At 36.6% G+C, this 23,010-nt stretch overlaps 1 protein-coding gene across 1 annotated transcript in view; it reads right to left on the bottom strand.

Moving 5' to 3' along the window:
• Positions 1 to 6,244: 6,244 nt before the first annotated feature.
• The window catches only part of LANCL3 (LanC like family member 3), a 96,662-nt gene continuing 79,896 nt past the window's right edge, over positions 6,245 to 23,010 (bottom strand). Inside the window, exons 4-5 of the mRNA XM_015127169.3 lie at positions 16,534 to 16,741; positions 6,245 to 8,073 (exon numbers count right to left, since the gene is read on the bottom strand). Of these exons, the coding sequence (XP_014982655.1) occupies positions 7,914 to 8,073; positions 16,534 to 16,741 (368 nt within the window). The 3' untranslated portion in view covers positions 6,245 to 7,913. The remainder of the gene's footprint in view (positions 8,074 to 16,533; positions 16,742 to 23,010) is intronic.

Below are 23,010 nucleotides of genomic sequence, written 5' to 3'. Positions count from 1 at the left end.
TTATAGATTATGATTGCTAGTTTCCCTGTCAGACACCTCAGTGGGTTTTGACTAAAGATTAATGTCATGTATTGCATTATACTTTTTCACTAGGACCAAAATACCCATTATTTTTTAAAATATTATGTACATAATAATAGACTTATAGAAAGTGATGTTTTGGTGTATTAATAGGTAACATACTAGAATACTTGAGAATTTGGCTTTATTATAAAATACAGTAGTATGACATTTTGTGATATAGTAAAATATGTGGCAAAATATTCTACTCTAAATTTAGACCTAATTGCTGCAGATGTCTTTGAAAGAGCTTCGAAGTGCCCCTAAGGAAATATAATGATTAGCAAGAGGTCATATAACCTGTTATGGCAAAAAGACATTTTTTAAAAGGCTTTCATTTTGTGTCCGAGTCTTCCAAAATTCTACTTGTGTACAACAGATAACTGCTGTTTGATTTAGTGTTAACAGAAATTAGTAGGATTTTAAAGTAGTAACAACCAATCACTAATATTTGGTAATTTTTAAATAATTTTATGCTTTTAACTCTGCATTTGTGCCAAGGCAAATATATTGCAAAGAGTACAATTTTATTAATAATACTAATTATTTGATCAGTTCCTCAAAATTCAATAGTACTTTAAATAATAGTAGTTATTCATTCCTAGATACAATTTGAAACAAGCAGTTATACTATATTGACAGAGTATTTCTTTGTACCTCCCCATAAGTAAGAAATTGCCCTAATGTGCTGTTTGTGAAATGTATCATTAGGAAGGTGAGCTTTGTTTTTCTCAATGATTACAGTTATATTTCTGTTAAGTATTGTGAATTATGCCAAAAAAGCTTTTTGGAGCAGTAAATTCTATTCGCTGGGAAATACACATTCCAAAACTAACACGTGGTGCTTGACCCAGTATATATTCCCCAGTATATGGCTTTGCAAAGTGCTCCCCCTAATAATTTGATTCTACAAAATCCATTTTTAAATGTTTGTTAACTTAGAGCCATTGGATTAAAGATATTAAAACTCAGACTTCCATGAAGAGTTCCCCCAGATGTTCAAAGTTGAGAAAGCTGTACCTTTTTAAAGATTGGGCTGTCCTTCCTTATCAGATTCTAAAACCAAACTTTTGCACTTAGAATATTTAATTTCTACTGCTGAAGAGTCTATATGCAACTCATGTTACCTTTGGCATTTTCAAGAACATAGGGATTCCACTGCTGCTACAGTATTCAAAAGACATCTTTAATATTGAAATAGCAAAGTCCTAAAACACAAAGACAAAACTGATTATCTAAATCAATCCACATGTTCGAATATATCCACATAGAAGGGTTACCACATTCAACATGAACCAAATTCAGCAGCAGAATTAATTATATTGGTAACTGCCACTTAAGCATAGATTTTAAAACGAAATTTATGGGGACAACATCAGAGACCCCACTAAAACCAAGTTGCAAAAAGATCACTTGTTAAAGATTGACAGTAGTCAATTATAGTCTGTATCTTTAAAACTGACTGCTATGTCACAGCTACTTCATACATATTACTAGAACAGTACACATTAAAGCATGTACATTAACACCACACGCAAAATATAAAAATAAAACATCAGCAAGAATTGCATTGCTCTACTTAAGAAACTGTATGTATTTGGTGTTTACACATATACACATTCAGATGTCCCCCACCACACCCCCACATCTTTTTAGAGTGTTCACCATTTCTGAAAGAATAAGAGGAAGGTATATACTTTGGTACTTTCTGAAGATCTATGTCCAAGCGCAAGACTTTAAAGCCATCTGTTGGTTTCAATTTAGGAGGTGGTTGTTCTAGAACAAAAGAGATATTGTTCTCAGGTGATTCTGAATACAATGATAAATAGAAATTTATCCTTGTATTCACTTCCAAAAGGAGTGGAAAAAGAGAGGAAAACACAAAGTTTTTCTTATGGAGAGACACTTGTGGCAATTTCTATGATTCTTATAGACACAGAACTCAACAACTAAACAACGTCAAACAGGTTTCTTTACCCAGGAGAGTTTTCTCAATCTTTAAAATGTTAATGTATCATATAATCTTCAAAAGGGGGTAAAATAATCAAACTTTCCTAACTTATTTAATCACAGAATACATTTTTCCACAGGGCAGCTCTTGGTACTGCTGGGCTGCATTTGGGGAAATAGTGCAGCACTCATGTAATAGGCAGGTTCTGTTTCCATTTTCTCCCATAACAACAAAGGAAGGTAGAAAGACTTTATCAATACTAGGAACCAGGAATGGGATGCAGGCCCTGCACTGTCCAATACAATAGCCAACTCACATGCGCTCTTATACACTTGAAATGTGGCTACATCGAGACTGGAGATGTATAGGAAGTATAAAATACACACTGGAGTTTGAAGACTCAGTACAAAAATGTAAAATATCTCATTCATGTTTTTATATTGATTGTATATTGAAATGCTATCATTTTGGATATATAAGGCTAAGTTGAATACATTATTAAAATTAATTTCATCTTTTTCTTTTTACCGTTTTGATATAGCTACTAGAAAATTTGAAAATTGCATATGTGGTTTGCATTCATGGCTCACATCACGATTCTAGCAGACACTGCTGCTGTATTTGTGAAACTCATGGCTGTTGTCTTCTACAGATGGTTACTAATGGCTTCAACCTAGCAGAAGTTTTAATAAGCTTAGTCAAGCTTAATAAATAAGTTTAATAAACGTAATCAACTTAGCTTGAACATATCCTTTTACTGAGATCTAGCTAATAGCTAAATGTCAGCTTTTGATTCATATGCGATATTGACTCTCCTTAAGTCCGTCTCATTCTTTTTTGCTCGACTACTTACACACACACACACACACACACACACACACACACACGCTCGCACACAGAGGGATAAACTTTTTCCTACAAGGACTAAGAAAACCCAAAAGGGAAGCAAACAGAAAGTCTTTGCAAACTCTTTTCATAACCCTGGGTAGTTAAGCCTCATGCATCTTTACCCCCTTCTCCCTCTTCTTCCTGAGTATTGGACAGGGAGAAGAAAGAGAAAAAGAAGAGAGGATAGTCTGTTCTTTTAATCCACATAACTCACCAAACCCCAAAAGAACAAAAATATGGGTGATTTGGTTATTTTAAGTAATTTTTTCAAATTGAGTTCAGAAGGGGTAATTAATAGGTGCACAAAGGCAAAAGAAGATTCTGGGAATTCTGCAGATAAGTGACTTTGCCATTTGTGGAAGAGTCTAGATAAAAATGACAAGGTTCAATGATTCAAGAAAACAAAAACAAAATAAAATAAAACAAAAAACTCTAAAGGCATCATCCACCAGGCCTTGATTCATTCGTACTTTCAATTAAAGAAACAAGACGAGAGATTGCACCTCCAGTATGAGATTTATGATAATGGATGAGGGTCAAACATTTAATGTAGCATCAACCTTTTTGTAACATTAAAAATAAAATTGCCAGGTTTATTTATGGAGGGGAAGCAGGATAAATGCCACCACCACCCTATTCTCATGAATAGCCACACTCACTTGTGATCTGACTACTAGACCCAACTTCTGTTGCTGCTGACCTTGAGGTTGTCCGCCCTTCTGTCCAAAGGGTAATCCAGCCGTATTGAGGCTGGAACTCTTAGCTAAGAACAGACATGGATGGAAAAGATAAGGAGAAAACCTGCCCTCCCAGGCGAAAGGAGGTCACATGATAGAGCAGATACAGGAAAAAACATATCACAATGAACTATAATATTTAAAGAGGATAAGAAGGAGACGTTGGTGAATCAGGGGTGGTGCTGGGTTAGAGGTCCCAGAAAGCAATGAAACTCATGGGTAAAAATGGACTGGTTCTTTACAGTGTTAAACATGCATCCACAACTCACTCTGAGATACTGAGCTTCAGCAAGCTTCCCCTCACCCACCCCTTTGCCTGCCTTCTCATTTGCTTTCCTTGCCAAATTTATACCAATATTATGTGGGCTCGGCAAATTTGAGGCTCATTTAGCTATTAATTTGGGACAGTGCTGAATAAATAGCCCAGGTCCCCAAAGGAATGCCTAATATGCAATTGAGAGTATATTTTGATCACTATATGTCACATGGTTCTGAGACTTGAATTAAAGTGCAGATCAAACTCACCCCAGAATTACTTTATTTTCCAGTTCATTTTCTCTCTACAGACCTGGCTTGCCTGCTCCTTTTCTTGAGTTATTGGCACTGTAATCTTTTGTTCTCAGCAAGCAAAATAAATATTTGCATTAAAAGGAGCTTCTGAGCTAAATCAGTCTATTCCCATGTAGTAAGTCTTGTTGAATCAGAACCTTCTGAGGCAAAATGCTGTGCTCAGGACTGGTGGTAGAATATTTAAAAATGTACACTTGGTTTTTATCCATCTAGTGACCCAGACCTCAAGCACTGCATCCACATATAGAGATTCTATTTGGTGGAAATGCTTATTGGAAGTCATAACTGGGCATGATTTTTCTATGTATATAGTGGGTAAAATATAACATCCCTTTTAAATATATAAAGCATCTGCACATTAGAAGACTCACTTATATTCATTTTATCATTGACAACTTTTATAACAATCCTGTGAAGTAAATAGGGTGATTATTATTATTACTATAGTGGCCCCTAAAAGTGGCAGAGCAAGACTTTGAGATTTCCAGAACAGGGCTCTTTGCACTACTAATGTTTTTCCTTTTAATTGTGTGTTCATTTAACATGGCTAGAAATTACAAACACATTTGTTTCATTGAAATTACTGAGATTTGCTCTTTCAAATTTGAAACAATTTCAGTATTACCATGATTAAAATCTTAATATGTCAAAAAAGTTAAAGAAATAAGCTGCCACTGGAAGAGATGCAATTTAGCACAGACCAAGAAAACGACTGTTTCTCGAGTTATCGGTAAGTAAATACTGTTATCTTAATAGCATAGTCAACTACCTAAAGAAGCACAGGGAAATGTACTCTAGCAAACCCCTGTTCTACTCAGTTATCAAGTTACAAGTGGAAGTGAAAAACTACAAACTGATGACTGAAACAGGTTTGGGCAAGATAAAAATATATAATATTTTGGGGTGTGTGTGGAAGAGATGGTATGTAATTACATTAATGAAACAAAATACACAGAGTTGTAATGGTTTCCAAAATGTCCTGCTATCAAAGTAGAATGCAGTCTCCCCATTACTGAGAGACTCTTTCAATGTATCCTCAAACATTTCCACTATTACCTTCAGGGTTTATAATTGCTCACGCTATGTATAGTAAATAATATTAAAGTTATACTAGTGGTGGTGAAAATGCCCCTGTAGCCTTTAAGAGACAACAGGCTTAAGTACTACATTAAAAATGCTACCACAGAGAAGGGGGGCAAGTTGGATAATTAAATAAGAAGGAACATGCCACACTTTCCTACAGCAAAATGTAAGGATCTTTTTTCCCCTTCTTCGAAAAATAATATAGAAGAGGACCTTCCAAAATCTACAGTTCTTTCAGGAAAATGAAAAGCTTCATCAACATGTTTAAGTGCTAAACAAGCCTATTGTTGTTTCTAATTTGCCGAGATGTCATTTCATAAAGACAATACTCAAACATGGTCCTTGCTTAGATTTGACACACAGAAGGGGTTGTCTTTCATAATGGTTAGCACATCATCATCAGACCTATCAGACCTTAAAAGGGCAGATAGGCCCGGAAGTGGTCTTGTTTTTCTGAAGTTACTAGAAATGGAACTGATATGATAATGAGCTAGAGTATCAGTTCTGAATGCTTTAGGTTTCAGGTCTCAAGGATGAATTGTGAAAGAACAGCAAATGGAAACAGAAGGTAGCTTTGAGGGAAAGGTTATTTTGTTCACTATTGTATCCCCAGATTCTAGTCTAGAATACTGAATAAATAAACTTAGAAAGTGAAACCCTGGGTCTGAATCCTTGTTTTGTCCTTTTCTAGCTGTGAGACTTTGGAGCATTTACCAAACACATCTTGAGGGGTTCTTGGACGATAAAAACTGCATGTGTTCCATAAAGCTCTGTATATAGGATGGTTATTATATTCAGCCTATATGAAAGAACTTCTGGACCCAATCTAGAGTCATCTGAAAGCTGCTATTTACGTGGTATCACCCCAAACTGAGCATTTTCACTGATGAACAACTGAGGCCAATTTGATACAGTTGTATCTGAGGATGTAAAAACGAAACAGGAAACTTAAAAGTTGTATGCATTTCAAAATCATTTTGTCCTACTTTATTGCAATGAGTGCAAACATACACAGTCATAAAATACACAAAGATAGTTGTTGCTTTCTTTGGTCAGATTCTTTGAGAATGTTATGAATGCTAGAGACCCTTATCCCTGCAAAATGAGCACACACGAACAAACTGGTCCATACACATACATACACCAACACACTTGTAGGTTTGCTTTGTAGGCAACAGAGCATTCCCTAACTCATTCCAAAGTCTATGATTCGAGTTAAGAATTACTGAAATAAAGAATAAGTATTTGGATTTACATGGGAATACATATGGAATACACACATACATACACACATACACATAATATATCCAAATATTTAATGCCTATTTAAATGTCTTATAAAGTACACAATTTCCTACTCAATCTGATATATGCAATTGCCACTGACCAAATTCTAGGAAAAGGGTCAACTCATGCTCTGCATATTGAAGTGACAGATGCTCCTATAGTGTTCTGCAAACCACTGTTTACTTGAAGCAATTTCACAACTTCTATGTGTTTACAGCAGGGTTGAATTTAATATGACAACTTGGCTCAATGAGTATTACAGCCAATTTCTAGTGGACCCTGTGTCTTGGAAGGTAAGGTAACCAACCACAGAATTCACTCATCTCTTCATGTAATAGTATAAAATGGAGCAAAATTATTTCCACAATCACTGGTAACTTCCCCAGCCTGTCTCCCTGTCCCAAACAAAGGCAGAAATGACACATCTTTGTAGTGGTTACCCTGATCTTTGAAATTAGTGATTTTTACCAAGAGTATATTTTATAGTTCAGCTAATAGCTCCATCAAGATTATGTACATAAAGGCATTTTAAAAATTACTAACAATAGACAATACACAGTTCACACTTCCTATGGAGAAAAACACTTGATAGCAACACTTGCTATAGTATAAGTTTACTAGCTTATAAATTTTGCTATTCTAATTGAGCTTTGAGGAGAAAAAGGAACCAGGAAAAGAGATGTTCTAAGGTCTAAGAAAACTTCAAATTTTAGTATCTGAACTAAGCTATGATATGATTTCTTTAAATTGCCCAGGGTAATGAAAAAAAAATGGAGATTCATATGCAAATATCTTTACTCAGTAAAAAACATAAATTTCAATAAATATAAGCACAGGACAACCAAGAGTTTATTTTTATACTTCAGCAACCTGACAATTCATCCCTCATAGCAGTTTTCAGCTGGGCAATTATTTTAATTTTTGATTGTCTTTATTTCTGAATTTAAGGGTAGAGGGCACACGCAAACGGTCAAATTCTCATTGAGATTGCAAAGGTATTAGCATATTTTTTTGTCATAGTCCACACTTGCAGTTTGGTTTTCTATGTCATAACTGAAAAACAGATCATTTCTCTTTCCCCTTTTCCTATGATCCCTTGTTTCACATCTATTCCCTGAAACATTAAATCTCTGCAGTTTTGAGATGAGTTGTGGTATCTTTATTTTGCAGATCCTTTCTCAAATCTGGCATCATGTTGCCTTCACCTGCCTGATTCCTTCCTTCTGGTGGCAATGTTAAGGCTCATGGTCGCGATACCATTGAATGTGGCTTATGTGGAAACTGCCTTGGCTTGGCTCAGGGGATCTCTGCAGGGCCACAGTGGAAGATGGAGCCTTCTAAACAAAGACGCTGAAGAGAGGGAATTCAGCCTGATTGGGCTGCAGCAGGTCAATCAGAAAGCACACTGTCCCGGAGAAGCCTTCATACAAGCTGTATATACTTTCAAGGACCCGAGAACCGGCCTTGAATTCCTCAGTAAATAAGAATTGAGCGAACCTAAGAGAAGAAGAAAATATGAACAGTTTACATGAGTGTTTCCATATTATGGACCTTGGGTTGCTTCTTCCTCTTCTATTAAAGTTTTAGCATAATTTTATTTCCAGAATTATATAATTAAGTATTTTAAGAAACACATTTTCTCTGTTAAAAAAAAAAGAAGAAGATCCATTATATAACTGTGTATGTTTCACAACAAATTATGCTGGCAAGCAAATCCAACTATTCTTAGAGTTTGCAAAGCAAAGCAGTTTGGAATTTTCAAGGATTTCATTCTTTCTGTCATCCAGTAATTAAAGTAAAAAAAGACAGATAAATTGCTCTACTTTTATTTATCTTGAAAAGAAGCAAAGTGATACGTGACTGTTCCTTTAAAAAAGTAAATATGCTGTGTTTCTGCAGGCATATTACTTCTGAGCTGGGTTTTCATTTATATGTGACAAAAAAGCAGAGACTGTGAAAATAAATGGGCAAGATTTTATACAATCTGTGCTGTGAGCAAACAAGGGAATAAGATGAATAGGAAAAGGCAGCAGCTTCACAATGATAACATCAAATAGCAAACGCAGCTACAAGAGAGATTATTTTTGAGACATCCACCTTACATTAAATCACAGGCCTCTAAATTCCCTATGGAGGACCTTTTTTCTTTTACCCATATTTGCCACAAATATTATTCAGATGATTTTTAACAAGTAACATTTTTATAGCAGTTTACAGCTTCCAAAGTGCCATTACCTACATCATCTTTTTTTACTGACTTGCTCTACTCATTCCCATCAAGAACACAAATAATCACCAATCCAGAGGCTGGAGTTCACAGCTTGGTAAGACTCAAGCACTGATACTGTCATAAATTTAGGTTACTGCTACTACATAGGGGGTCTTACAAAGGGTAATTATTTATTTGATTTTTTTAGGGCTTTTGGAATTACATACGGCAGCTTAAAATAAATCAGCAGGAGGCCGGGTGCGGTGGCTCACGCCTGTAATCCCAGCACTTTGGGAGGCCAAGACGGGCAGATCATGATGTCAGGAGATCAAGACCATCCTGGCTAACCCCGTCACTACTGAAAATACAAAAGAATTAGCCGGGCATAGTGGTGGGCGCCTGTAGTCCCAGCTACTCGGGAGGCTGAGGCGGGAGAATGGCGTGAACCTGGGAGACGGAGCTTGCAGTGAGCTGAGATCGTGCCACTGCACTCCAGCCTGGGCAACTGAGTGAGACTCCGTCTCAAAAAAAAAGTGTATATATATATATATATATATATATATATATACACACACACACACACACATATATATATATCAGCAGGAAACAGATTGTAATTCTGTTTGGTACAATTTTTCTAGAACTGTTTTTCTGAATATGCAAAAATTTTAAAATGGAATTTAAAATTTTAAACAGTAGAATATTAATGCATCACAAGAGTTACTTCTAAATTTCTAATAATATAGCCAGCATCATGATATAGCTTCAGTTGGGCTCCTCAGGAAAAAAGTTTTCAAGTATATAAAATAAACCACACAGTATTCCAAAGGAAAATAATTATATTAAAACACAACAAAAAATTTTAAAGCCAAATTTGTGATATAATAACATATGTATTATTTGCTAACACATTAAATGCCAAGGTACAACAGTGGATTTAATAACTGCTAGCATTTCTAGCTAGTGATGTGAATATAACATATTTTACAATATCTGCAACAAGGGTAATATGACATGAGAATATCTATGAATTCTATTGTTTGCAAAGTCACAGCTACTAATACTTCTGTGACTTATTACCTACATTCAGAAAATTAGGAAATGTTACCTTTAAGTTTGAGATACAATCTCTTTGTCAAGCAAACTCACAAATCCTAGATTAAGAACCCCTGGTATAGTAGAAAGAGCAAGGGCTTTGGCAAATTTCTCAAATTGACTTTAAAATGGTGAAGTTGCAGAACTGGATAGTGTTATATGTAAAGATAAAGGATATATCATATACCAGGCTCTGAGAATATAGCAAGCATTCAATAAATAGAAAATATTACTTTTTACATAAACATATAATAAAAGGAGATTTATAAAACACAAATGTAAAAGACGATTTGTAAAATCATAGTATAAAAGAAACCCACAATGTTGCTGGCTCTTCTTCTGACCTTTCCCCCATGCACTCATTTGTTTGTTGCATTATTACATGTTATTAAAGTATATATGATTTGGTATCCCGTATTTTTTCACTTAAAATATGCTAAATATTTTCTATGCTTTTCAAAATAATTTCTAAATGATACATAGCAACTTAAAATAGTACCGGCAATGTCTGAGAGTAGCAGTTTCATTGTATTCTGACCTGTATTGTGTGTTATTATTTGTGAAAAATATTTCAAAAATCGATCCAGTGGTGCAAAATTAAACAAATTTTTTTCTAAAATTTTCTCAGTCAAAATGGAAGTCAGCGTGCTAATTACAGAACTAAAAAGAATAGAAGACACAATAAAATATGAAACATTTCATATCAAAACCCATTGATTATGACCAAAACTGAATGTAGAAGAAAATTCATAGATCTGTGAGTTACCATTATTATTAATAAAATGATGGAATGCTTTCTAATTAAGCATGTATAAACTCTAGAACACAACAAAATGAAAGGAGGTAAAAGTGGAAAACAAAAGAGAAAAACAAAAAAAAGTTAATAAGCAAAACCAGAAGCCAGTTCCTTGAGAGGATTAACAAGATAGAAAAAACACTGGTGCAGCTGACCAGGAAGGAAAAGCATTAGAAATCACCAAGGGCACATAGCCACAGAGATAGGAGATTAAAAATATTATGGAACTATACGATCAGAACTCTATGTCAAATATTTGAAAATTCATAAGAACTAGATGGTTTTATGGAAATATATGCACTACCAAAAAGAAGAGGTAGAAAACCCGAGTGATTAAATAAGCATAAAAGAAAATTAAGAAGTTGTCAAATATTTTTCTGCAGCCATAAAATCCAACTGTATGTTAAAAAATAATAGGTGACAACCAAGTAATATTCATTTTAGGGAGGTACACATTTTTTAACATGCAATTGTTAAAGTATGCCCCTAGCCAACAGACAAAGTGGGCTCCCCTTGGCAAACTCAGGTGCTCCAAGTTAAAACAGGACCAGGCAGCTATGGCTGGGTGAGGGAGTGATCATGTACTCTGTGTTCTGAGAAAGACATTGTAAAAGCATCACAGGACCTTTCTTTCTCCAAACCAGTTCCTGTTGTGAGTGCCAAGATATGCCAGCCCTCCACCCGCCATTTGGAAGAAACAGGTGACAGAGACTTCTGGTTTTCAGCTTGGAAAGTAACTAATCAGAACACACCTAAGCCAAACAATCAGAGTCACCTGCCATGGCCAATCAGGGCTCAGCTGCACTGACCAATCAGAACTGAGTTTCAATCCTTTATTTGCATAAAAGGACCTGACCCTGGGCAGGCAACTTTGCTATAAAACTCAGCCCTGAGAGGCTGCTTCATTTTACACCACAGGCTGTGTATCCTGTTTGCAAACTGTTCACTGGAATAGTCTCTTTCCTACACATTACGTTTCAGAGAACTTTTGTTCACACAATGCCCAAAGAATACTCAGATATTACCTCCACATTTCCAGTCTTCTACATGTTAGTGAGAAATGTAAGTTGTCTAAAGAGACCTGGACCCTAAATCTTATATCCAAGACTCTGTAAGCTAGGACTGGCCTGCCAGAAAATACTTAATGGGTACAAAGTTCATTATTTGAGTGGCGGATACCCTAAAGTCCTGACTTCACCACTATGCAATCTATCCAAATAACAAAATTACACTGAATTCCATACATTTAGACAAATTTTTTAAAAATAAAATATTAAAAATTACAAAAAAGAAAATAGAGGGGTTGTTCGGATCCCTTTTAATACACTTTACAGGTAATAAATGAATTTCATTCATTTCTGATGAAATTTAGCCCAAAGGTGAAATCCCACTACCCTAGATAATATCCAAAATTACTTTCTTTTTCTATGTTTGTGCACCTAAGGAGATTAAGAAACCAGGAATCAATTATATTACAGATTTCCTAAACAATAGAGCTTCAAATCGAAGACTTACATAAGTTAGTATTTGCCCTTCAGTGCATTCATATAAATATCATGAAAAATAGTTTATGTTTTCTAAACATTAAATATTAGATAAGTTGATCTGGAAAGGCCTTTCTGAGAACGTGACTTTTGAGTGAAAGTCTGAATGAAATGGGGGAGCTAGGAGATATATGTAGAAAGTGAACATTACAGGTGGAGGGAACCAAAACTTCCAAGGCCTTGAGGTGGAGTGTGCCTGGCATCCTAATGGGATTACAAGGAAGCCACAGTGGTAGAGAGAACCAGGAGGAAGAAGAGTAGGCAATGAGATTAGAGAGGTAATGGGAGGCTAGATCATGTAGGACCTTTCATTCATAGGAAAGACTGGCTTTTACTCTGAATCATATAGGAAGCCATTGGATTACACTGGACAGAGAAGTGTTATAATCTAACATGATAAACATTATAAGAAGTGAATATAAAAGACCATGGTAAAAACATAGAAGCATTCCTAGTAAAATCAGCATAAAAGCAAGGGTGTTTACTATCACTCTTATTATTGAACATTGTTATAGGATTGCATTGTTATAGAGAAGAATCATGTAGTGGGAAAAAAATACCATGCACATGAGAAAGGAAGTAACAGAATGATAGTTATTTGCAGATATGTGTGTATCTATTCAGAAAACCCAATATAATCAATAAAAAAACTAATAGAAATAGTAATGGAGTTCATTAAGGCAGCTAGATATATTATTATGATAGTTATGAAAAGTAAAATACTTATAAGATACAGTCTATATTTATATGAAAAATTACGTATTAAAATTGATAAACTTCAGTGATGTGTATGTTTTAAAAGCTTTCATAAATACCAGTAATAAATGATATGAAAATATAATGAAGGAAAAGAGTCCACTCACAACAAACCTGGAAATATAAAATACCCAGGAATAAAATTAACAAAAAACATACAAGACCTTCTTCACAAGATCAAAACTTTACCAATGACATTTGTTTAAACTTAAATAAATGGAAAGGTATACCATGTTTCTGGATGGACAAATTCAATATTCTAAAGATGTTGATTCTCATTAAGTAATCTATAAATTCGATGAAATTCCAATCAAATTTCTGTAAGATTTTTTAAAAATATGACGAATTGACTCTAAAATACAATTAAAAGAATAAATGAGAGAATGATAGGTAGAATATGGGGAAACTATGGAACTCATATATTTATATAAACTGTTTATAAAAAAATTGGAATTTCAAATCATGAGGGTAACTGGTCAACAGATGCTATTAGAATTTTTTTAATAAACAAAAATAGATACCTATCCGAGACCATTTAAAAAGTAATTTCTAGCAGAATCAAAAAATTTTAATGTCAAAATAAAATCATAAAATTATTACAAGCCCATGTAAATTAATAGTTTTCTAATCCTGAAGTGGGAAAGGGCCTTTTAAAGCATAACACAAAATCTAGAAATTTTAAAGAAAAGATTGAAAACTTTTACAAGAAAAACACTTAAAACTTTGGTATGACAAAGGCTCCGAACAAAATTAAAAGAGAAATGGCAAAGCAGGAAAATATTTACAGCATGCATTGACAAAGAGTTACAATCCTGAATAGAAGCATCACAACAGGAAAAAAAATGGGCAAAGGATGAAGACAGGCTATTTATAGACCAAGAAATACCTATGGACCTAATGACTTCAATTCTAAAATTTCTCTGACAAGTGCTTTCATAAGTGCACAGAAATGTATATATTGGATATTTGGGGAAATTTTGTTTGTATTAGTAAAGATTACACAAATGTCAAGTATCCATTATTTAAGGATTGGTTAATTATGGTACACGCATAGTGAACAACTACATAGCCATTTTTTAAAAAATGAGATAGATTCATACAAAATGAAATAAAGAGCGTCCCTTAAAAATTGTTCATTTAAAATTATAAGCTGCAAATATAGCGGAGAGGTGGTGGGCTCACACCTGTAATCCCAGCACTTTGGAAGGCTGATGCAGGAGGATAGCTTAAGACCAGGTGTTCAAGGCCAGCCTGGGCAACATAGCGAGATTCTCTCTACATAAAAAAAAATTGGTAGTTGTTGTTTCAATCCATTCTTGCACTGCTATAAAGAAATACCTGAGATTGGGTAATTTACAAAGAAAAGAGGTTTAATTGGCTCATAGTTCTGCAGGCTGTACAGGAATCACAGCAGCTTCTGCTTCTGGGGAGGCCGCAGAAGCTTCCAATCATGGTAGGAAGTGAAGGAGAAACAGACACATCTTACATGGCCAGAGCAGGAGCAAGAGGGGAGGGGGAAGTGCTACACACTTTTAAACAACCAGATCTCTTAAGAACTCTATCACTATATAGTACCAAGAGGGGATGGTGCCAAACCATTCATGAGAACTCTGTCCCCAGGGTCCAATCACCTCCTATCTGGCCCCACCTCCAACACTGGGGATTATAATTCGACATGAGATTTGGTAGGGAAACATATCCAACCCATATCAGCCACATATGGTGGCATGAACCTATGGCCCTACCTACTCAGGAGGCTGAGCTGTGCCCATGAGTTGCAGGCTACAGTGAGCCATAAATCACACCACTGCACTCCAGCCTAGGTGATACAGTGAGACCCTTTCTCAAAAAAATAAATAAATAAAATTATAAGCTACAAACAGTACATATAGAACTATTATACATATATAGTAGTAGGAGCTCATTAAAATATATATGTACACATATACATTTATGTGAACATACATTTATGCATAAAGAAAAGTCTGGAATTATAAAACTCAAATTTATACTAATAACAATGAACATTTACATTGCAGTTACTATGCGCCAAGCATTATTTCTAAATGATTTTTCATATATTAACTTGTTTAAACTACCATACATTCCTATGAGGTAGGCACTATTTTCCATATTTTATGAAAGAAGAAACTGAGAATCACTTGTTAAAATGAGCTAAGTGACTTGTTAAAGGTTGCGTGACCTGTTAAAGGTCACTTAACAGTCACTTAGCTCATTTTAATAAGTGATTTGTTAAATGTCACACAATCAATTTGATAATCATCAGTTGTACACTTTCAGTGGGAATCTTCACAATGGTACAGGGGCTACTCTAGCACCCCCTCCCACCTCTGCCAAGTGACAGCTCAGATTCATGGGAACCAGACTACATGGGTGGGCATGAGAGACCACTCTGGCTTAGAAGACCTAAGTGTCACACAAGAAAACAATATCTTTTGTAACCATTCATGGCTATGGACGGCTTCTAAGTCCCTTCAAAGTGAATGCCACTTTCATGCCACTCTGCATTCAGGGAAGCCCCTACTTGTGCTTTTCATCAGATTATTTATAGTTCATTTATGGTCCTCCTGACCCAGTTTACCCAGCTTACCAGTCAGAGTTAATATCTATTAAAAGCAATGTTGTCTGGTATATAGCAGATGTTCCATCTTTATCAAGTTTACAGGGAATAAACTATAGAGGAAAATTTTATATTGTCTGTCAAAATTACAAATCATATATATATATATATATATATATATATATATATATATATATAGCCCAGCAATTTCATTTCTAGAAATTTATCTTTCAGATATACCTATACATGTGCAAATGATATATGCACAAGATTAGTCATCATAGCATTATTTGTAGTACACAATATTGGAAATAACCTAAATATCCCCATAATACACACACACACACACACACACACACACATATATACATTTTAGTTTAGATATTTGACCCTTCAAATCTCATGTTGAAATTTGATCCCCAGTATTGGAGGTGGGACCTAGTGAGAGACGGTTGGGTCATAGAGGCAGATTGCTCATGAACAGATTGATGCCATCCTCCTGGTAATGAGTGAGCTCTCACTCTATTTGTTCCCAGAGATGATTGTTAAAAAGAGCCTGACACGTTCCTCCTCTCTCCCTTCTTCTCTCCCCATGTGATACCTGTTTTCCTTCCCCTTCTGCCATGAGTAGAAGCTTCCTGAAGCTTTCACCAGAAGCAGATGCTAGTGATGCTTCTTGTACGGTCTGCAGAATCATGAGCCAAAGGAAACTTTTTTCTTGATAAACTACCCACCCTCAAGTATTCCTTTATAGCAACTCAAATGGATTAAGACATTTACTTATACACCATGTACACAGAATATCTTTGGGAAGATAACCAAAAAAACTGTCTCTAGGGTAAGTCAACTGCATGGCTACAAGGCACAGTTGATGTATTTATTTTTACACTTTTCAAACCATGTGACTGTATTACTAATTCAGAAAAATAATTAGATTAAAATTTTGAAAAAAAGAGACCCATAAAGAACAGCTGACCTTTGAGCTCGGTAGATATATTTAGAGTTTCCCGTGAGCCGGTACAGCAGCAGGAAGACATAGGCACTGCCGGCTACTCCATGGCAAATCCCAGGCCCCTTCTTTAGCAGGCCTTTCTGCCAAGTGAGTTCCCCACACCGAATACATGTGTCCAGGTACTGCGGTTTCTTGGAAACTAGATAAGCTTTGGCAAACAGATAGGCAATTCCTGTGAAAACATCAAAGACATTAGAGGTGACTTTCAGGACTTAATACTTTGGAGCAGAACTTCTAGAACTATAAAAAGCTCATGAGTACTGGTAAAACACAGATTCTAATATTGTAGTTCTGATGTGGGGCCTGAGACACTGCATTTCTAACAAGCATTCTTCTAAAGACCACACTTTGAGTAGGAAGGTGCTAGAATGTTCTATAAGAGAATCTTATTTTCCTGGTGAGATTTTAATTTGTTTTAATTGTATTGCAGGGTTGGCCCCGGGAGAAAGAGCAACGTTTTTATTGACGTACATAGATTGATAAAATCTTAAATTTAATTTATGAATGGGTTCATATTTAATGACACATACTCTAGTAAGCATTATGTATATTTGGTTATTTGAAATGGCTAAATATTTGTAATGAATTTGTAGTTTAAAATTTGTAATGTTTATAACTATACACATTTTCTTAAGAGCAAAACTGGGAGTCTTTCCAAGAAAAACAATGCTCCAGAAGGACCTTGCGAAGACTACTACTTTAGCTGTGAAGTGAGTCCTTCCCACCCTGATTGTTCCAAGGAAAGAACTGTTCCTTCAAAGCTCTTCAACAAAAGTAGTATCAATTACAAGAGAAACAAGAGAAGCAACAGCTATTAATAGAAATGATTTTCCCCAAGTTCTAGGTGTTCATATTCAGTGAGGAGGTTGGTATCACAAGATCACATTCTCTCCTGCATAGCCTACCTTTCTCCTATACAAAAAGTGCGAAAGACTGAAATATAGCTGGTATCTTGACTACCTCATCAATCAGAGTTATCATTGCCTTTCATTGCTTTGACCCTATAGGCTATTTTACAACTCTGTAGAGATAGAAATTGTCTTGTAGAAAACTGATAGTAATGTAAATATTTTTTGTCCCTAGAAGCTCACATTCTGTCTGGTAGAGGTTGACTTCCCTCTGCCTCTGTGGAAGAAGCCAGTTTTGCATTTATTAAGCAAACTTATTTCAGCATTCCTAATGGCCTATATAAATATGTCTACTCTGGATTATCCTTTGAAACAGTTGTAACACCTTTCTGGTTCCCTCATTAAATAATGAGCTCAGTAAAATGGTTCATAGATATTCTTTTTATATTTGTATGAGGGTCATGATTTCATACTCTTTTTAAGTTTATCCTTTAATATACCCTGTGATTAATACTTACATAGCAACAAGCTCTTTGCTCAGTCAGTGCTTTCCAGTCAACTACTGACAATGTTTACCTACAGCATTCTCCTACTTCAGTTTTAGGAACAAAGTATCTTGTACAAACTAAAGGATGATATTGAAAGAACTGAACTTATTTAATCATACATTCATTCATTCATTGCGTCCACTCATTTGACAGTAGTCATTGATTATGTACTGTATGCACAGCTCTAGGCAAGGCTGGCATCATGGGCATGCCACCTGTGCAGGCCTACAGCCCATACTCCTTAAAAGGGTCCCATGTTGAGTTTAATGCTCTGCTATTACCACCTTGAAATTCTTAATAATTTTTCTAAAAAGAACTTGCATTTTCATTTTGCTATGGGCCTCCCAAATTATATACTCAGTTCCAGCCCTGGGTGATATTAAATAAATGCTAAACATGACTCCTACCCTTCAGGAAGGCACTCTCCAAAAAGGGAGATAAAAATATATGCATATGACTGATACATAATAGGATATATAGTTCATGATGCTGCTGGAACATAAAATAAATGGTTCTCTCAATAATACTAGTGGAATCCGAAAGGTGGAAGTCCCAGGCCGGGTGCGGTGGCTCATGCCTGTAATCCCAGCACTTTGGGAGGCTGAGGCGGGTGGATCACGAGGTCAGGAGATTGAGACCATCCTGGCTAACACGGTGAAACTCCGTCTCTACTAAAAACTACAAAAAATTAGCCGGGCATGGTGGCGGGCGCATGTAGTTCCAGATACTCAGGAGGCTGAGGCAGGAAAATGGCGTGAACCCAGGAGGTGGAGCTTGCAGTGAGCCGAGATCGCGCCACTGCACTCCAGCCTGGGCGAGAGAGCGAGACTCCATCTCAACAACAACAAAAAAAAGAAAGGTGGAAGTTCCCTACAGAGATAGTTAGATGGGGCCTTAAATGGAAGGAGCACTTTTTCAGAACTTTGAAGGATACATACAAAATTCCAGGCCCAAGATGAAGTAGGGAGGGCATTCTATCTAGCACCAAGATTAGCAAGGGCAAAGATATGGAGCCAGGAAGGACAAGCCACATGAAGGCTAGTGGGGCAATGTTCTAACCAACAGACCAGTGGGGAACAAGACTAGACTGGGTTCTGATTATGGATGGTTTTACAAATCTAATTAGATAGCTTGGACTGTACTCTGTGGTCATCAGGGAACCAGTGGAAGTGTTTTTGTTGTGGATTGGTTGGCTTTTATTTTTGTATGACAATGTGATTATTATGGACAAAATGTGCCAATTTTAGTGGTGTCAGGAGAGACCTAAAGAAGGTAACAGGGTAGCTGTGAGCTGGTTGTTAGCAGAAAGACAAAAATGAAGCCAATGACCTGTACGTTCATCACAGCACTATTCACAGTAGCAAACACATGGAGTCAACCTAGGTGCCCATCAATGGTGGACTGGATAAATAAAATGTGGCACATATACACCACGGAATACTATGCAGCCATAAAAAAAGAGATCATGTCGGGAACATGGATGGCGCTGGAGGCCATTGTCCTTAGGAAATGAATGCAGGAACAGAAAACCAAGTACCACATGTTCTCACTTATAAGAGGGAGTTAAGTGATGAGAACACATGGACACAAAGATAGGAACAATAGACACCAGGGCCTACTTGAGGAGGGAGGGTAGGAAGAGGGTGAGGGTTGAAAAACTACCTGTTTGGTACTATGCTCACTACCTGCATGACAAAATCCTTTGTACACCAAACCCTAGTGACATGCAATTTACCCATGTAACAAACCAGCACATGTACCCTCTGAATCAAAATAAAAGTTGAGAAAACAAAATATAATAAAGTGTTAATTGTATATTATGTAAATTTCACCTCAATAAAAAAAAGAAACAAAAAAGCTTCTTTAAAAAAACCAAAAGCCAATGAAAGAGAAATTTTGCAGAACTTGGTAAATGTTTCTATATTAATTGGGCATCTACTATATGCCAGGCACAGTAGTAGGTGCTAAGCTCTTAAAAAGTCTCTATTTTCAGCTTAACTGGAAGTATTAATTAGACTACATGAGGGGAAATAGAAGTCTCATGGAAGCACACAGGACGGCCCCTAGCACACACTTGGTAGAAGGAAATGACTATTAGAGGGGTGACACCATCTAACCTGATTATTGGGGGTTGATAAGGAATTAGCAAGGTGTACTGCATGCTGTTGATGACCTGCATGGATCAGCTTTATGTTACCAGCAAGTGCCTCATTTCCCAGTTCCTGTGAAAGTCGGCAACTAACAAAGCTCACTGCTGCATCTTCTTGAGAGATTTGCCCTCAGAAAAATGAGAGGCTATGCTATGCAGCCACCCCTCACAGGGATGACACAGGGATACAAAATATCGGCTTCCTTGCCTCAAGGGAGACCCAGCTTCTTGATATAATCTGTGTTTCTTAGCTTCTCCTCAGACTCAGGGTGAAGCTAGTCTCCAGGTAAGACATGCTCCTCTTTGGTCTATTCTGCTTCCCTGCTCCCTTACAGGTTCCTCTTGATACCAAGCTCTAATTTTAGACCCTGAGGAAAGAGCTTGGTGAAGAAGGAGGGCATTACAGCCAATCAAAGGAAGGTGGGTGGGAAGGCCCTGCTCTTGTTGGCCTCCCTCAGGCTCTAGGTGTCCTTCCTAGATGATTGCTTTAGCCTCCTGTCCCCAGGTCTGCCATGCCTTAAATTCATTCTGTGGCAGAGTGAGTGACCTTTCTAGGACCATAATCTGACCATGACATTCTCCTGCTTAAACTACTAAATAACTTCCTATTACCCAGATGTCTTAGCATGACACAGAAAGCCCTTTGTGACTGAGCTCCTTTTCTATTTTCCCACCTCTTCTCCTCCATTCCCTTCTTGAAACTTTTCACTTCAGTAGAACCAAACCACCTAGAGTGCTTTCATGCTTCTTACTACCAATGTGGTTCACTTTTCTTGGAACAAACTTTGTACCTTTCTTGATCTGGCTAATTTACCTTAGGCATCACAACCTCCAGGAAGCCTTCCCCGGACCTGGAGGCAGCATGAGGAACCCCTCTGAGCTTTCATTGATCCTATACAAACTTTAGCACTTACACAAAACCCAATTAAAATTATCTATTTCCATGGCTGCCTCCCCTAATACAGTGCAAACTACTCAAGAGCAGAAACTGTATCTTGTTCACTTTTTTCACACCAGTGTGTGGCATGGTGTCTGGCAAATGCCATGAACCTCATGCATGTCTGTTGACCATAAAGTGCCCCATTTCTCAACCCAGCACAGGCTGATACTGGGGTATGGATGAGAGATGTAGAAGGAAGAAGGGTGAGATGATCTAATTGCTATACCAGGCTATGAGCCCCAGACAGCTTAAAAGGTATTGATCCTGTGGTTCTGGCCAGGGTGAAAGAGCCTCTTCCTGCATCCTGGATCACAGAATGTTACATGGAAGTGACCTTGCAAAACTTCTAAACTAAAATTTAGTAAACCTGTTGGTTCCTAACCCAGCATAATGGAAGCCACAATAAGGCTACTTAATTTAAAAAAAAAAAAAAAAAGGCAATGGTGGGTTTCTTTGCTTTTGATAGGAATCAGGAACCACATCATTTCATCATAGGAACACTAATTATTGTGCATTGATAAGAAGCCTGAGTCAGCAATGATGTATGACTTTGCCAAATGCAACTGGGAAAAGGAATTAATTATTACTTAATAAATATGTTTTAAGAGACTAAACTTTTGAAAATATGGGATCTAATAGGACCTTGTGACAGCCAGACTTGGCACGTATACCTTCAACACACTGGAGAATCACCACTCAGGTCCATTCTGGGTTGTGTAATTTTGCTGAGGCATGTATTGTACAGCGTGCACTACAGAGCTTAATGACCAATGATATCTGTACTGCAAAAGCCTTGTTGTTCTTTATTCAAAGTCACCTACCCAAGAGCCTTTACAAAATGAGTTTTTTAAAAAAATACCCACACCTGTACTTCATGCAGCGTCAAGGAAATGCACTGTCAGTGTTACCACAGCAGTGATGTAACCTAATGCAGTTGAGTTTATTTTAGCCACAGCATTTGTTTTAATGATTTTGTAAATGACTTTGGTCCTGTATTTCGGAATTGTTAAGGTTATGAAGGGGTCACATAAATCTTCCTGTAATACTTTACAGGACTTATTGAGAAAAAAAGCTATATGCCACACAAGGTATTTAAAAACATCTTGTTCACAAAGCTCTTGGGGCACAACCCTCAGGAATGGCAAGGGACCAAAGTATAAAAGGGGGTCTGTGGTGATCAAAAGATTGAGTTCTGCTACTCAGTCTCAAAGTGCTCATTTCACAGATAAAGAGACAAAGGCACAAAAGAAACAAAGTGACCCTTTCTTAAGATCAGTAAACTGGTTAGTGTTGGAGCTGAAATTAGAAGCTGGAGTTATTAACTTAGAGTCAAGAACTATTTCTACACTGCATAAATGATAACTAGGCTTGTCACCTGTGGAGGTGGGTTGAAGGAGCATCAATAGGTAACAATTATAGGAACAGATAAGGTATCATTAATGAAGCTCCACGTTGTGGATTATTTCTGGCAGGCTTTTAATCACAGAATTAGTCTGCTGCCTCAAACCATCTGCACTGTTCATAAATCTACTCTCAAAAATGTTTTCCTTAAATAAATGAAAATTATTTTATAGTTCGTTTCCTGCATAGCATTTTTGGAGAGTTTACTGTTGCCAACTTCTACAAAATCTTGGTGGTCTTTGGACTGCACTTATTAGACTTATAATCAATCTTGATGCTGTTTTTAGAGCACCTCTTCAAAGAAAGATCAATACCCTTGAGGTGGGGGTAGGGGTTGGTAGAAATAATGGGCCCCACTTCGTTTTCTATTCATTTTTGAATTGGTTTCGTTTTGGTAGTCCAGTGAATACGTGGACTGAATGATTTTTCTTTAAAACTTATGTTTAATCTTCTCTAGATACTGAACATGAATGATAAAGGAGGAGATAGTCTCCAAAGTGATGAATCCTATGCTGCACTGTTATGATAAATGATTTACAAAGACAGATGGTATTT

The sequence above is a fragment of the Macaca mulatta genome, chromosome X, assembly GCF_049350105.2.
Source record: "Macaca mulatta isolate MMU2019108-1 chromosome X, T2T-MMU8v2.0, whole genome shotgun sequence".
Classification (NCBI taxonomy): Eukaryota; Metazoa; Chordata; class Mammalia; order Primates; family Cercopithecidae; genus Macaca; species Macaca mulatta.
Note: the sequence above shows the minus strand (reverse complement) of the source record. Positions and strands in the feature narration are given on the sequence as shown.